Here is a 13,392-nt window from a genome sequence, read left to right as displayed (position 1 = left end):
TCCGGGCACGGGCTGCACCTGGTCACCGGTGTCCTGTCCTCGTCTGTGACCCGGACACCTGCAGCATCCCTGCTCCGTCCCGTGTGTCCCCGGGCAGGGACCGCACCGTCCCCAGCCCGGCGTACCCGGTGCGCTCGCACCCCGCTCGCTGCCAGCTCCCCCCGCCGCACATCCGAGTCCTCAAGCTGTGCTGCCAGTGCTCTCCCACACACACACACTGTCCCCGGTCCCTGCTCGCCGGGCTCACATGCTGGCAGTGTCCTCGGTGCGCTGCCAAGGCACGCTCCGCTCCCTCGGGGCTCAGCCCCCGTTCCCCGCAGCTCCTGTGCCCGCCAGCACGCGTGGCCTCTGAGCAAGGGAGCCCTTCCCAGCGGTGCCATTTCCCAACCTGCTGGCCTCAGGAATGTGCCTGCGATGCCCTGGCCCTCTGTCTGGAGCTCAGTCGTGAAAGGGACTGGCATCATCCCGCGGGGCTCGGACCGGGCAGGCTGCAGCGATGCCAGGGGACTGCAAGGGGTGCTGGTCACAGCTGCACCCTCCTTCCCTCCCGTCTGCCCCGTTTCCTGCTCCGCCACGGGCTGCACGCCCCGAGCACTTCTGCCTGGGAGGGATAGCAACTTCCACAGGGCCCCGGCGCTTGGCCCTGCCCAGGTCACTCCAGCAGCCAGGATGTCACCGTCTCCAGGCTGAGATGCTTCAGCCCCCTCTCACTTTTCCCCAGTCCCCTCTCTCTGCTCTCCTCATTCCCCAGTGCCCCCGCTTAAGATACCACAGAAATTTCATGTATCCACCAGCAAACAGCTCCTGAACCATCCACTTTGCAACAACCTGGCAATAAAAGCCATGGATTTCTGTGCCTGCATCAACCCCGTGCGGCCTCGCTGACAGTAATTGGGACCCCAGAAGGGAGGACACAGAGGGGCAGGGCTGGGTCTCCAGGAGCCCTCTTTGCCCCAACCATTCTGATGTTCTCCTCAGGCTTGCTGAGAGCATGAGAACGCTGGGAAGCTTTCAGCTCGGCTCTGCAGGGCTCCTGGGACAGCAGGCAGGGTGTTATCCATCTGTGGAGAGGCGATGGGGAAAAACTTCATCCCCTCCTGCTGGGCCATTGCCGCTATCGAAGCGCGTGGGGGAAAAAGAGCCGAGCGACCTCCGAGTCACATTCAGGGCTATAAAAGGAAGCCGGGTCTCCAGCGGGGTGCCTCTTCCACAAAAGCAACCGGAGGATGAGGGGGCTGCGAGCAGAGCTGAGAAATAGCTGCCAGGCAGCAGGAGAGGAGCCTGGAGCGCTGAGCGAAGTGCGAGGTGCACATATGCTCTCTGTTTCTGCACAGCTATGTCTTTATGAAACCTGCCCCAAATTGTGTCATCTATTTTGAACGGCACAGAGAAATACTTTGATCTGCCTCCACCAGCCCTGGCTGCGGTTCAGGCACCAGGAAGGGGCTGCCATACAGATGGCTGATCCCAAACCCGTGCCATGGAGAGGCAGGAGTGGGGATGCTGGGCCAGTATCTCCCTCTGGCTGCCCACAGCAAGGGCATGATTAGTCCTGGGAACACCTGTGGAGAAATGCACCAGGTGTCCAAGCTCTCCAGCACCTTCACACCAGATACCAGCACTGCTTTGGAGCCTCCAGGCTGGACAGGCTTTTGGGCAGCACACCCCCCCATCCTCCTGAGGCTGGACCTGCCGCTTCCACGATGCAAAGCAGATCCTCACCCTGCACCAGCACCTCAAGCCCTGCCCCAGAGGCAGCCCCCCACACCTATCCAAGGGCTCCAGAGCAGAACAGAGAGCAGAAGGCACCATATCCCTCCAGACACGCCATCCCACAGACCCTACAGGGTACATGACCCCCACATTTGGATCTGATGTTTTTTCCATCCCTCCCTCCCTCCTCTCTGGAGCTATTTGTCTTCCTGAGATGGCAACAGCTTCTCTCTGGGGATGCAAAGTGACCACTCCAGGAAATGCCAGGCAGGAGAGGAGGACAGAAGGGGCCAGGAAATGTGGAGGGCCTGGTGCCAGTGCTGGTGATGGGGCTGAACAGAGGGGTACTGGCTGTTCAACCGGGTCTTACCCAGCCCGAGGACACAGCAGCACCCAAAACATGTGCCAAGACCTCAGGGGACATATCAGATTTTCCAACCCCCGAGAATGGCTGAGGCAGCACATGAAAAGGAAGGCAGGTGAGGAAAGGAGAGCTCAGCCAGAACTCTCCTCCTCAGCCCAGAGAGGACAAGTGCTGACATCCATCAGCGCTGTGAATGCTGGGGCTTGGGCACGGCTCAACCACAACCACTTCCTGCAGTGAAATGACAACAGCCCAGCCCTGGGGGTACCTGGCAGCTGGAAGAGGCACCATCTCAGAGCCCATTTCAGACTGGCTTGGCCTCTGAACCAGAGCAGCTCAGAGCTCACCTGTCACACAGAGAGGAGCTGGGGCCAAGCCAGAACAGGTGTGCTGAAGGAAGGTAGAGGGAACAGGAAAAGGGAGTAGTGCCAGCACAGCCCTGGGCATTCACAACTCACAGGTGCCCTGACAGTTCTTTATTGTCCTCTGAGCTGCGTGGCAGCTCAGCCACGTCCAGCACAGGAAAGCCACCTCCTGCACCTGCCCTGGGAGGCAGCACCAGCACCTGCAGCGATACCAGCAAGTCCCACTCTCAGCCTCTTCTGCTGCTAGCAGCAAAGTCCAGTCCTCAGCCTCTTCTGTTCCTCTGTGTCTCGCCAGCACTGCCATGCTCATCCGCTGCAAAAACCCTGCCTGCTCCAGGCAGCTCCACGGCAGCCACGGAGTCTTGGCACCAGCACAGAGCACACGACGGGCACGCGGGGACGGGCTCAGCCAAACGTGCACCAGGGGGTCTCGTCTGTGTCACAGTCCAGCAAGACATTAAGGACAGTGCAAGGGGCTCCTGCCACGCTCAGTTCTGTCCGTGACTCGATTCGGTACCTCACGTTGTTCAGGCCTCCCTCCCGATCCACCTTAAACTGCTCCTGAGGAAGAGAATGATGCTCAGCCCAGGCTGGAAAGGGGAAGCACCCAGTGCCTGGGGAAGGAGCCAGAGCTGGCAGAGGACATGAGCAAGGAGGGCTCAGAGCACGTGGTGACTACAGCCCCAATCTCTCGTGGTTCCCCTTGACCACAGGTCTCACCTGCTTCTGTGCAGCAATGCGCTTCTGGTCTCTCTTCCTCCAGGCTGGGTCATGCAGGTGCTGGAAAGTCTCATATCCAGTTGTGATTCCAGAGGGACGGCGAACCTGGCAGAAAAGCAGAGCTTCTGTAAAGCTACAGGAAAACTCCTGCACCTGCTGCTAGAGAGCAGGACTGCCTTCCCCAGACCCCAAACTGGGTGGCCATAGTGGGGGCCAGGTGAAGAGACATAAAAAAGGGCAATTTCAAGCCAGGAGGGTGCAGAGACCCCTTACCTGGAGACCAGCTCCTTTGATACGTCGATAAAACTCATCATCCTCCCGTCCCCAGCCCCAGAAGCGGTTGGACATGCCATTGCACTGGAAGGAGAGCAGCACCATACCAGCCAAGGTCGAGCACAACTCCACAACCTCAGAGGAGCAGACACCAGCCCAGCCTCCCCTGTCCTGCCCCTCAGCAGCTCAGATCACAAGCTCTGTCCCCACACCATCCTGTCCCCAATTCCCAAATTGACCATGACAATGTCACAGCTCCTACTCCAAACTGTCCAGGACATCCCACCCAGGAGCTCACCAGCTCGTAGTGCTGCTTGGTGAGCAGCAGGATGCCACCCACATAGGTCTTGTAGTGGTAGAGCGGGTGCAGCTCGGGGGATGCCACGTGGAAGGGCCCTGCCTCTGGGAAGCTGTAGTCCAGGTGCTCATTGAGTGGCAGGAGATCCACGTCATGCATGGCGATGTAGTCGGTGTCATTGCCGCTCTCCAGGAAGCCCACGTTGATCAGGGATGCCCTGTTAAACCTGCCACGGGACTGGGGGCTCTCAGTGCCATGCACAGCAGCCACTGTCCCCACACACCCCTCTGCCACAATCATCAATGCTCAATGTCTGACCCAAACACACACAGCATTCCATCCTGCAACAGCACCCCTGCTTCTCCCTGCACACTGAGCTGCAGGTGACAGCATTTCCAAACACCCCATGGCCTGTCTTTGACTTCCAGAGTCCCCAGATGTTTGCTGCTGCACACCTTTGACACTGGGGAGAAGGCTGAAATACCTGAGGATAAAGGATTCTATGCTAAGATTCTATTCTTTCTAAGGAAGAAGGAAGCACACCACCACTTTGTCCATCCCTAAGCTCTAGAATGAGCAGCTCTGGGGGGAGCATCACTCACTGCCCCTGCCATCCCATGCCCTGACCCTCTGCAAAACCCTCCTAGACCTTCGGGAAGGACTCCCTGGGCACAGTCAGGCGCTACCTGAAGTGATCCACTTGGTTGAGGATGAAGATGCGGTGGCGGATCCTCTTCTTGCTGAGGAAGCGGTGCATGTAGGGCACGAATTCCAGCAGCTCCTCGAAGCGCTCTCGGAAGGGCACCAGCAGCGCCAGCCGGTGCGGGCCCCACGCCGGATCCTCCTCGGGGGGCTGCGGCGGAGCGGGGGGCGGGCAGGGCTGCCGGGGAGCCCCCCGCTGCTGCCCACCCCCCGACGGCTCCTCTCCCGAGCAGCTGAGCTGGAGCCAGAGCAGCGAAGCGAAGCCCAGCAGCAGCGCCAGGAGGAACAGCGGGAACGCGGAGAGGCGGCCGGGGAAGAGCCGCAGGAGCGGCGGGGACCTGCGGGATGGGCGCGGGGTCAGCGCACGGTGGGACCCCCGCCCTTCACACCGTGACAGCATCCCCCCAAATCCCCCCCGAACCCCGGTCCGGCCCCGGCGGGCTCACCCTCCGCCGCGCAGCCGGAGCGCGTCCCTGCGGCGGGCCGGGCCCATGGCGCCCGCCGGGCCCCGCCGGCCCCGGGACACGCTGGCTGCGCCCGCCGCTCCCCCGGAACACGGCCCCGCTCTCTTCCGCCCGAGGGGCGGGACAAGGCCGGCACCGCCCGCCGGGGACAGCCCCTCCGCCCCGGGAACCGCGGGGACAACGCGCTACATCCATCCCCTGCACAGATCCCCACCCGCAGTTCCTGGGGGATGCTCCCGGGATTGCCTCTCTGCTGAGACCCTCCCCAATCCCGGTTCTTTCAGCCCCCCCATATCAGCATTCCCACTCTCCCTCCCTTCTCTCCCCGTCACACAGAGCCAGAGCCACGGGTGGTGTCAGTCCTTTAATGCCCCACTCGCAGCCCCCTCCCCTCAGCCCCTCATGTTCACACCTGCCCCAGGCAGCACAGCAAGTCCCAGCAAGGCGGGGGGAGCGCTGGAAAAAACGGGGAGCGACCTCCAGGCTCCCATATCACAGCTCTGGAGCTCCAGCAGGCATCATCCCCCCTCAGTCCAACCCGCGGGAGGCCAAGGGCCGGGCGGGGGTTACAGCCAAACAGACAGGTAAGAAAATACTTCTGGTATTTCTCAGAAACAGCATTTAGAAACCACAGTTTTTTTGCAGCTCCCCATAAAAAATGATGGGTTTGGGCACAGGTGCTCCACTAGTAGAAACGTTTGTTCCTCTCCTGGCGCTTCTGGAAGACCACAGCTCCCACCACAGCGCAGACAATGATGCCCAGCAGTGCACAGAGCAGGAGCAGGAACACCTTCCAGCCCGTCAGCGGCCCGCTCCGGAAATTCCCTGTTGGGTCATCCACGTTGTCTGCAAGGGAAACAACAGCTACAGAGACCAACATAACCTTGGCTCCTGTGGAGTTTTGCCAGGTGTCACACCTTCAGTGCCTTCCAGAGTCCAGCCTCACTATCCCAATCCCCCACAGGCTCACCTTTGGGGGATTTAAGGAGGCTGACGCTTGGCTCGATCTTGGTCCAGTCAACGCTCTCATCTTCTACAGGGTGCTCCACCATGAGCTGGAACAGCTTCATCGAGATGATGTCATGATTGTCTGCAGAACAACCATGAGCACCAATAACCATCAGAAGCTCTGAGATGTCCACACACTCGGAGCACTCCTCAGATCACCCTCTGCCTGGTCCAGTTTCCTTCCCTCTCAAGCCAACCTCATCCCCAGCTACCAAACTCCAATCCAAAGATGTCCCTTAGCTCTCAGGTGCCTCCTTCCCACAGCCATGGGTCCCAAAAGTGTTTCAAGAGCCCAGTGAACAATTCAGAGAAAGGAAGCCATGGAAACTATCCAGTGCATCCAGTATTACAATCACAGAATTTTTAAGGTTGTAAGGGACCTCTAAAGATCCAACTCCCTTGTCAAGAAGAATCACCTAATCCAGGCTCCTATCACTGCGTGTTCCCCTGAGCAAAGCCCCCTCTCACCAGAGAGATCTCCAGTGCCAGCAGAAGCACCAAAGAAGTACCCAGTTGGCAGCTGCACCCCTGCAATGTCGATGCAGTTCTTCCATTCATTCTTGTCTTCCACATCAGTCATCACCTGCAAAACCAGGAGAGGGTCACACCATGGGACAGGATCCAATCTTCCTGCTCAAGCACATAGATCAATCACATAGATTGTGTCCAGATGATTCATTAATATCTCCAGTGAGGGACACTCCACACCCTCTCCAGGCAATCACTTTTAGTATGCCACTATCCTGCCTGGCTGCACCAGAGAGGTGCCAGAGAGGCAGTGCTGAGCCTGGAATACCAGCTGCAGGTAGAGCCAGGCCTGAAATGCGGGGATCCCCCTGTGTCTCACCGTGAGGCGGCCCCGGGAGTAGCGCACGGCCAGGAAGGTGTCGTGGTTCTGGTTGCGCAGCTCAGCAGAGCACCCGGCCAGCTCCGTCCAGCGCCCGTCCTTGCTGTGGTCGTAGGTCAGGGAGCCGTTGTTGACCATGGCTGAGATGTAGGGGAACACACGCTGTGGGGACAGACAGCAGCTGCTGGAGCTCCTGGGGGCACAGCAGAGCCCACATGGCACAGCAGCAGGGCCATGGTCAGGCACGGAGCACAGGACCGCGACACCACGGCTGCTTCTCCACCTAAAGCTGTTTCTGAACCAAGCCAGAGCTGCCTAAAGCAGAGCCACCCTTTCTGACCTCCCAGTTGAAGACTGCCCCCCATCCTGTGATTCTGTGAATAAACACACCCTGCACTCCATGGCCAGGGCAACCAGACTGTCCCACACAGAGCGGCTGGGTAAAAATCCCAGACTCATTTAGGTTGGAAAAGACCTCTGAGAGCATTCAGTCCAACCTGTGACCAATCCCCACCTTGTCAGCTAGCCCTGACTGCCACGTCCAGTCATTCCTTCAGCAATGAACTGTAAGAACAGAGCACAAGACCCAGAATGGACAGAAATTTCACATAAGCAACAAAACCATACACAAGTTTTTGTGATCAGTAGATTACCTCCAGGAGAGGACAACTGGAGGCAGGAATTCACCTCCATGAACATCAAGACAACAGGGAGCTGGGTCATTACCAGGTGCTTTATGACTGAAGTATGGTTTTGATGGTACAGACCCCAAAGCACAGTTTTGTTTTCTGACTGTGCCATAATGAGACCCACAAACACAGAGCAGGACAGAAAAAAAGGATCCCCAGCCTTCACAGGGGCCTGTCCTGGGGCCATGGGGAAATCTGGAGCAAAAACGCAGTCCAGGATTTTCTTTCAGACACACACAGGTTGCAAAGAGAAAATAAGGGCAGAAACATCATGGAATGAGTATCCAAAGCACAGAGGTCAGGGAATGACACTCAGGATGAATATTAGCAGGTGGTGCTGGGTTTACACCAGCTCTGTGCCTACTCTCTTGGTGCAGAGATGATGCTTTGGAAACATCTGTGTAGCCAAGAGCAGCACAAGAAAGAGGAAGGAACTTCTTATCTCCATTAATGCACACGAACTCTTCTCTTTACCAAGTCCCAGGACAGGAAGAGCAGACCATGCTCAACTAAGGAGAGACTTTTCCTTGGATCAGGTGAGAAGCACTTGGAGCAGGAAGGGAACTGCACAAGCTGCCTGGACCACTCACCTCCGTCGCCTCATCATTGGGATAGGTATCAAGGAAAATAGCCAGTCCATGGAAGTTATCCTTGCTGCCAAAGACAGGACCTGGAACAGGGCAGAAATGTGGAGAGAGGAAGAGACAGAAGGGGATCAGAATTTGTGCTGAGAGAGTTCTGAGCTGTATGAACTATTCACTGCCAAGCAGGTGGCTGAGGGCACCTGCTGCCCGCACAGAGCACATGGGACACGTCACCCCAGTCTAGTGAAACCAGACCGGGGCAGCTCAGAGGCGCTCCCTGGCAGCTCCCAGCACTGACCTGAGGTCAGGCGCTCCTGCGTGTACCACAACGCCAGACCATCCCCGTGCAGGTTCTTCTTGCCGGCTCCGTGGATCTTGAAGTGGACGTGGAGTTCCCAGTCCTTGAGGAAGCAGGGCTGTGGGAGAAACCCCAGCGGCGTCAGGGCGGGAGGCGGCAAGGGCCGTCCCGAGCCCTCGCCCGTGCTCCCCCGGGCTCTCACCACGCGGTTCCAGATGGAGCCCCTCCGACTGTGCTCATCGGGCGTCAGGCGGACGTACTGGCTGGTGACGATGGTGCTGTCCTGGAAGTCCCACAGTGGCATCGCGGCGGAGCCCGCGCCTGCAAAGGAGCGAACAGAGCGCGGATTAGCGCGGGCCTCTCGCGGGGCGCCCTGCGCGTCCCTCTCGCCCCGCGCTAACCCTGGTACGGCTTCATCAGCGAGTGCTCGCGTTTCAGGTGCTCGCTGTTGCCATCCGTGAGCTCGGCGGGCACCGGGCGCGGCCCGGCCAGGGCCAACAGCAGCGCGGCCGTCGCCACCAGCCCGCCCGCACCCGCCGCCATGCTCCGCTTCCGCCTTCCTCCGCTCCGCCCACAGCCCTGCCTCGCAACCTCAACAGCCAATTAGAAACCCGCGCTTACAGTGGTCCCGCCCCCGGGCGTGATCGGCATCACTGCCCGCCTATTGCCGGGGAGGAGGCGGGGCCAGCGGCGCACGCAGCTCGCTTTTCGCGCCGAGAGGCGGGAGGATAACGCCGAACGGCTTCCCGGCGTGCCCTGCGTGTGCGCGGTGGCGCGGGGCGTGCCGGGAGATGTAGTCTTCCCGCCTTCCGTGGGCCACCTCACGTGCGCGGCTCGTGCAGGCCGCGGCACACGTGACCCGTCACGACGGGTCCCGGGAACGGGAACGGCCTCGAGAAGAGCGGACCCGGGATGGGACCGGGGAACAGCCTCGGGATGGGCCCGGGGAACGGCCTCGGGATGGGCCCGGGATGGGCCCTGGGAACGGCCTTGGGATGGGCCGGGGAACAGCCTCGGGATGGGGCCGGGGAATGGCCTCGAGAAGAACGGGCCCGGGATGGGCCGGGGGAACGGCCTCGGGATGGGGCCGGGGAACAGCCTCGGGATGGGCCCGGGGAACGGCTCCGCAGGCCTCGCCAGGCCGCAGAGCAGCGGATCAGCGCTGCCACAGCTCTGCAGAGCAGGAAGGACAGGTTGAAACGGTGTGGAGGTCACAGCAGCTTTATTGAGGGTCACAGGGCAGCCCCCAGCCCGCTCCCACAGGTGTTCCCCCATCCCTGGACACCGTGGTGGCCAGGGAGCAGAATCTCCCAGCCCTCCAGAAGGGCACCTCCAGCCAGGCAACAGCAGCCCCGGCTGGGACACGACGTGTGTCCCAGGGGTACAGGGACCCCTCGGTGGCACAGAGCAGCCCCCATGGCACCGGGCAAGGAGATCCCTCCGTTTGTGCCTGGTCCTGTCTTCATGCTTGTCCCACGTCCTGTGCACACATGGGTACTCCTCTGGCCAGCGAGAGGTCCTGAATGAGACTTTCCTGAGCCAGCTGCCACAGCTGGGGCAGCACCAGTCCCATCCTGCAGGAGCACAGGGGGACACAGCACTCGGGTGCCTGGCGGTGTAGCCAGTGCTGTGTCAGGGTGCCCGGTGTCCCTGGGTCACAACAGCCCCTGCAGGGTGTGCAGCAGCGTGGATGGACAAGTCCTGGGCAGGTTCTCATGCTGGAGGTGTGCAAGCCCTCAACACGCTGGGACATGTGCTTCGCTCCAACAGCATGGGAGCTGCAGGGGATTCGGGGATGTGAGGAGCCTGTGGAAGCCCACGAGGCAGGGAGAGGGGAAGCCAGCTGATTAGTGGAAGGCTGGGTGGGAAAACCATCCAAACATGACAGTCTGAGGCTCAGGGGGGAGCCGAGGGACCGGGGGGTTGGCTGTGGTGTAGGGACCTGCAGCTCAGTCCCGTCTGGCACTTTGCATCTCTCACTTCTTCCTGTTCACAATCTGGCTGGAAATCCAGTTCATCCCATCCTGGAGGGAAGAAGGGTGTGAGCACAGGCCCTTGGGCCCTCTCCCAGCTCTGCAGAGCCCACGGGCCCCCATGTCTACCTGCACCCCTTCCCCAGACAGGGCCGAGCAGGCCTGGATCTGCCACTCTCGGTCCCGGTAGGTGTGGAGGCTCAGCCCTTCTGCAATTTCGGCTGCGGGTGCTGCAGTCACCAGGTCCTGCTTGTTGGCAAACACCAGCAGTGGGACCCCTGTGAGGTTCTCATCCTCTGTGAGCTCTGCCAGCTCCTGCCAAGAGAGAAGCTTCTCCCAGGGCTGCTGCCCTCCTCCATGGAGCTGCCCAGCCCATGGACACCTCAGCCCTCCAAATGCCTGATCCCTTCTCTCTGGTGCTTGTTGCACATAAGGAAGCTGTGAGGTCTTGACATTCCAAGGGAGAAGCTCCATCAGCCCAGGAGCCACATGCAGAGCTACTTGAGGACTGAAACCCTCCCACCACTGAGAACCGTGGGCAAAGGGCAGCTGCAGGAGGTTTCTGGCAGTCCTGAGGTGTCTGGCACACCCACACCACTGTCTGGTGCTGGAACAGCCGGGGCTGGCACCTGGACTCCCACCTTCCTGTCACCTTCCTACTCATTACCCCTTGTTTGGCCGCATCACTAACTTGGTGCTGTGATTTGGGATGAGGGCTGGGCATTTTGGGATTTGGGATGAGGGGGCACTTTCACCAGGGACTGTCACCCCTGTGCTGGGCACTCTTGGAGCATCCCAGCTCAGGGGGAGCTGCTGGGCCATGGAGTGGGTATCTCTGCCTGCTGAGACACTGATCCTGAGCCCTGCCCCACAACTGAGAGCAGCTTTGCTTCCCCCTCATCCCCAAAGAGCTGGTGCCATACAGATCTGAGTGCCAGAACCCCACAGCCACCCCTCAGCAGACCACTCATACCTGCCCTGTCTCCTCAAAACGCTTCTGGTCAGCACTGTCAATGACATAAATCTGCCATGGGGACAAAAGGGACAGTCAGGGACTCCTTCTTGCCCTTCTGTGGGGCCCACACAGAATACACAGGACTAGGGGTGCTGCCCCACTCACCAGCAGGTCTGTACTGCCCAGATACTTCTTCCAGTATGGGCGGATGGAGCGCTGCCCCCCGATATCCCAAACATTCAGCTTCAGACCGTGGGAGTGGACGCTCTTGATGTTGAATCCCTTTGTGGGGACACAAACCCCAGCATCACCTGAGGCATGGGTGGGACCTGAGCCCTCCACTGCCTCCCAAGGCCCCAGGCAGCCCCTACCTGTGTGGGGGTGATGGTGCTGACCTCCTCGGATGCCAGGTGCTTCAGCAGCGTCGTCTTGCCTGCGTTATCCAGCCCCAGCAGGACAATGCGGAGCTCGTGCTCCTGCGAACCCTTCAGCTTCTGGATAACGGAGAGCAGCCCCTGGGGGCAGGGGGTGCTAGGGGAGCCCTCTGGGGTGCCAGCTCGCTGCAGAGCACCCTTGTTTGGGAGGGGGGAACTGGGCACGCTGTTGGCTCTGGGTGCCTTGTGTCTATGGCCTGAGCGAGCACCAAGGCCCAGCTCTCAAGGTGTTCAGGCTCGGGTGGCCCCACAGCAGATCTGCCCAGCCCCAATTCCCCCTTTCCCGGGTGTGCTGTCCCAGCCCCCTCCCAGTTCCCAGGCACGCTGGGGGGACATGCCCCAGGCACAGCCCTGCTCTGCCAGCCCTCCTGGCACCACCACTGAGAGCTGGTGCCGCACACCCCCCAGAGCTGGTGGGATGTCACCGGACCCCGCTTACCTTCTGCACATCACCCATGGTCTGGGAGTCGCTGCGGCCCGCGGCACCGCCGGGGAGCTGCCGGGGGCTCGTCCCCGGGCCCGCCAGCGGGTGCGTGACTGGCACGCTCCCCGTCCCCGGGGGAGGAAGAGGATTATGGGCTCCAGAATTAGCTGCTGTTCCTCCATTTACCCACAGCATTAAATAATGCCCTCGGCAAATCCTCCAGCCAGCTGTCGCCCCGCCGTCGCCTACCCATGGGATAAACCAGTGCTGGGGCACTGGGGCACAGGGCATCCCTCTCCCCATGGGGCAGGGGTCCCAGCCTGGGAGGATGCCGTGCTCAGGCACGGGGCTGACACAGCCTCCCACACTGGGATGCCTAACATTGAGGCAATACCAGTACCCACAAGCTGTCCCCTTGCAGGGTGGCAGGAGAAATTGCTGAGCCTGCTTGAGGCCACGTCAGCGACTGCCACAGCTCCCTGCTGCTGCCCAAGGGAAACCACCAGGCCCTGGAGCAGGTTGAGGGCTGGGTTGTCACAGCTGGAGCTTGGGGATGACACAGGTCCAGAGGGGCTCAGACACATTCCCCAGCAGCCCAGCCAACCCAGGTGGGGTAAGGGGCTCATCTGTTCTCCATTTGGATTAAGTGCTTTAATTAAGCAATGTCTTTGATTCCTGCATCTGCAGTTCTGTCCTCAGATCAGGTTTCCCAGCAGAGAGGTTGTCCTTGCGGTGAGGACCGTGAGTCACACACTCTTGGAGAGACGTTTTTATTTATAACTCTCGTGGCAAAGCCAAGCCAAACAACACAGCCACACTGTGACAAAGCAAAGGGGAGCAGCACCATCACCCCTCATCCCACTGCTGCTCCATGCAGTGGCAGGGGGCAGAGGGGCAGCCAGAGGTACCACCCTCTGTTCCTTCCACCCAGAAGCCCTGCCAGGACTGTGGCTGCTTGTGCTGCTCTGCTTTTTTGCCTGCTCATAGTGGCAAAGCTTCATTTTTTTTCTGCATAGATCTGCATCCAACTTAATATTAGGGTTCTGCTTTTGATAGGTTAATCACCCACCTTATGTCCCCATTATTAGCATTCTCCTGAGCAGGTTGCCATGGTGCTCTGTGGTTTATCCTGTGCTGTTAGTTACTGAGATTTCCTAACAAATAACCTAAAATATCCTCCACTGGTTTGTGGTTGCTGATCAACATGGAACCCTGGCCTTAGGAGATGGGCAAAACTGCTTAGGCATCAGTTTGGTGACTCCAAGCTGCACGTCCACTGCT

The 13,392-nt window shown here is 59.9% G+C and overlaps 3 protein-coding genes across 4 annotated transcripts; all 3 read right to left on the bottom strand.

The window, feature by feature from the left end:
• Positions 1–2,538: 2,538 nt before the first annotated feature.
• Positions 2,539–4,981, bottom strand: B4GALT7 (beta-1,4-galactosyltransferase 7). The gene is made up of 6 exons (XM_033073124.2): positions 4,882–4,981; positions 4,420–4,773; positions 3,734–3,959; positions 3,436–3,519; positions 3,163–3,267; positions 2,539–3,003 (listed from the first exon to the last, which is right to left on the bottom strand). Exons 1-6 carry the CDS (start codon positions 4,926–4,928, stop codon positions 2,848–2,850), a joined length of 972 nt encoding a protein of 323 aa, XP_032929015.1. The 5' UTR covers positions 4,929–4,981; the 3' UTR covers positions 2,539–2,847.
• A 269-nt stretch (positions 4,982–5,250) lies between these two features.
• LMAN2 (lectin, mannose binding 2) lies at positions 5,251–8,873 on the bottom strand. The gene is made up of 8 exons (XM_033073625.2): positions 8,727–8,873; positions 8,528–8,646; positions 8,326–8,443; positions 8,034–8,113; positions 6,755–6,916; positions 6,376–6,490; positions 5,870–5,989; positions 5,251–5,745 (listed from the first exon to the last, which is right to left on the bottom strand). Exons 1-8 carry the CDS (start codon positions 8,866–8,868, stop codon positions 5,585–5,587), a joined length of 1,017 nt encoding a protein of 338 aa, XP_032929516.1. The 5' UTR covers positions 8,869–8,873; the 3' UTR covers positions 5,251–5,584.
• Positions 8,874–9,576: 703 nt separating this feature from the next.
• LOC117003373 (ADP-ribosylation factor-like protein 3) lies at positions 9,577–12,570 on the bottom strand. Of its 2 annotated transcripts, none has more exons than XM_033073271.1 (6): positions 12,127–12,570; positions 11,625–11,768; positions 11,419–11,535; positions 11,272–11,322; positions 10,428–10,613; positions 9,577–10,349 (listed from the first exon to the last, which is right to left on the bottom strand). In XM_033073271.1, exons 1-6 carry the CDS (start codon positions 12,412–12,414, stop codon positions 10,302–10,304), a joined length of 834 nt encoding a protein of 277 aa, XP_032929162.1. In that variant the 5' UTR covers positions 12,415–12,570; the 3' UTR covers positions 9,577–10,301. The 2 variants fall into 2 exon arrangements, with proteins under 2 accessions (XP_032929162.1, XP_032929163.1); XM_033073272.1 differs by having other exon boundaries at positions 10,428–10,544.
• Between the last annotated feature and the right edge of the window lie 822 nt (positions 12,571–13,392).

This window comes from Catharus ustulatus, chromosome 15 (genome assembly GCF_009819885.2).
Source record: "Catharus ustulatus isolate bCatUst1 chromosome 15, bCatUst1.pri.v2, whole genome shotgun sequence".
Classification (NCBI taxonomy): Eukaryota; Metazoa; Chordata; class Aves; order Passeriformes; family Turdidae; genus Catharus; species Catharus ustulatus.
This window is presented reverse-complemented; position numbering and strand designations above follow the sequence as displayed.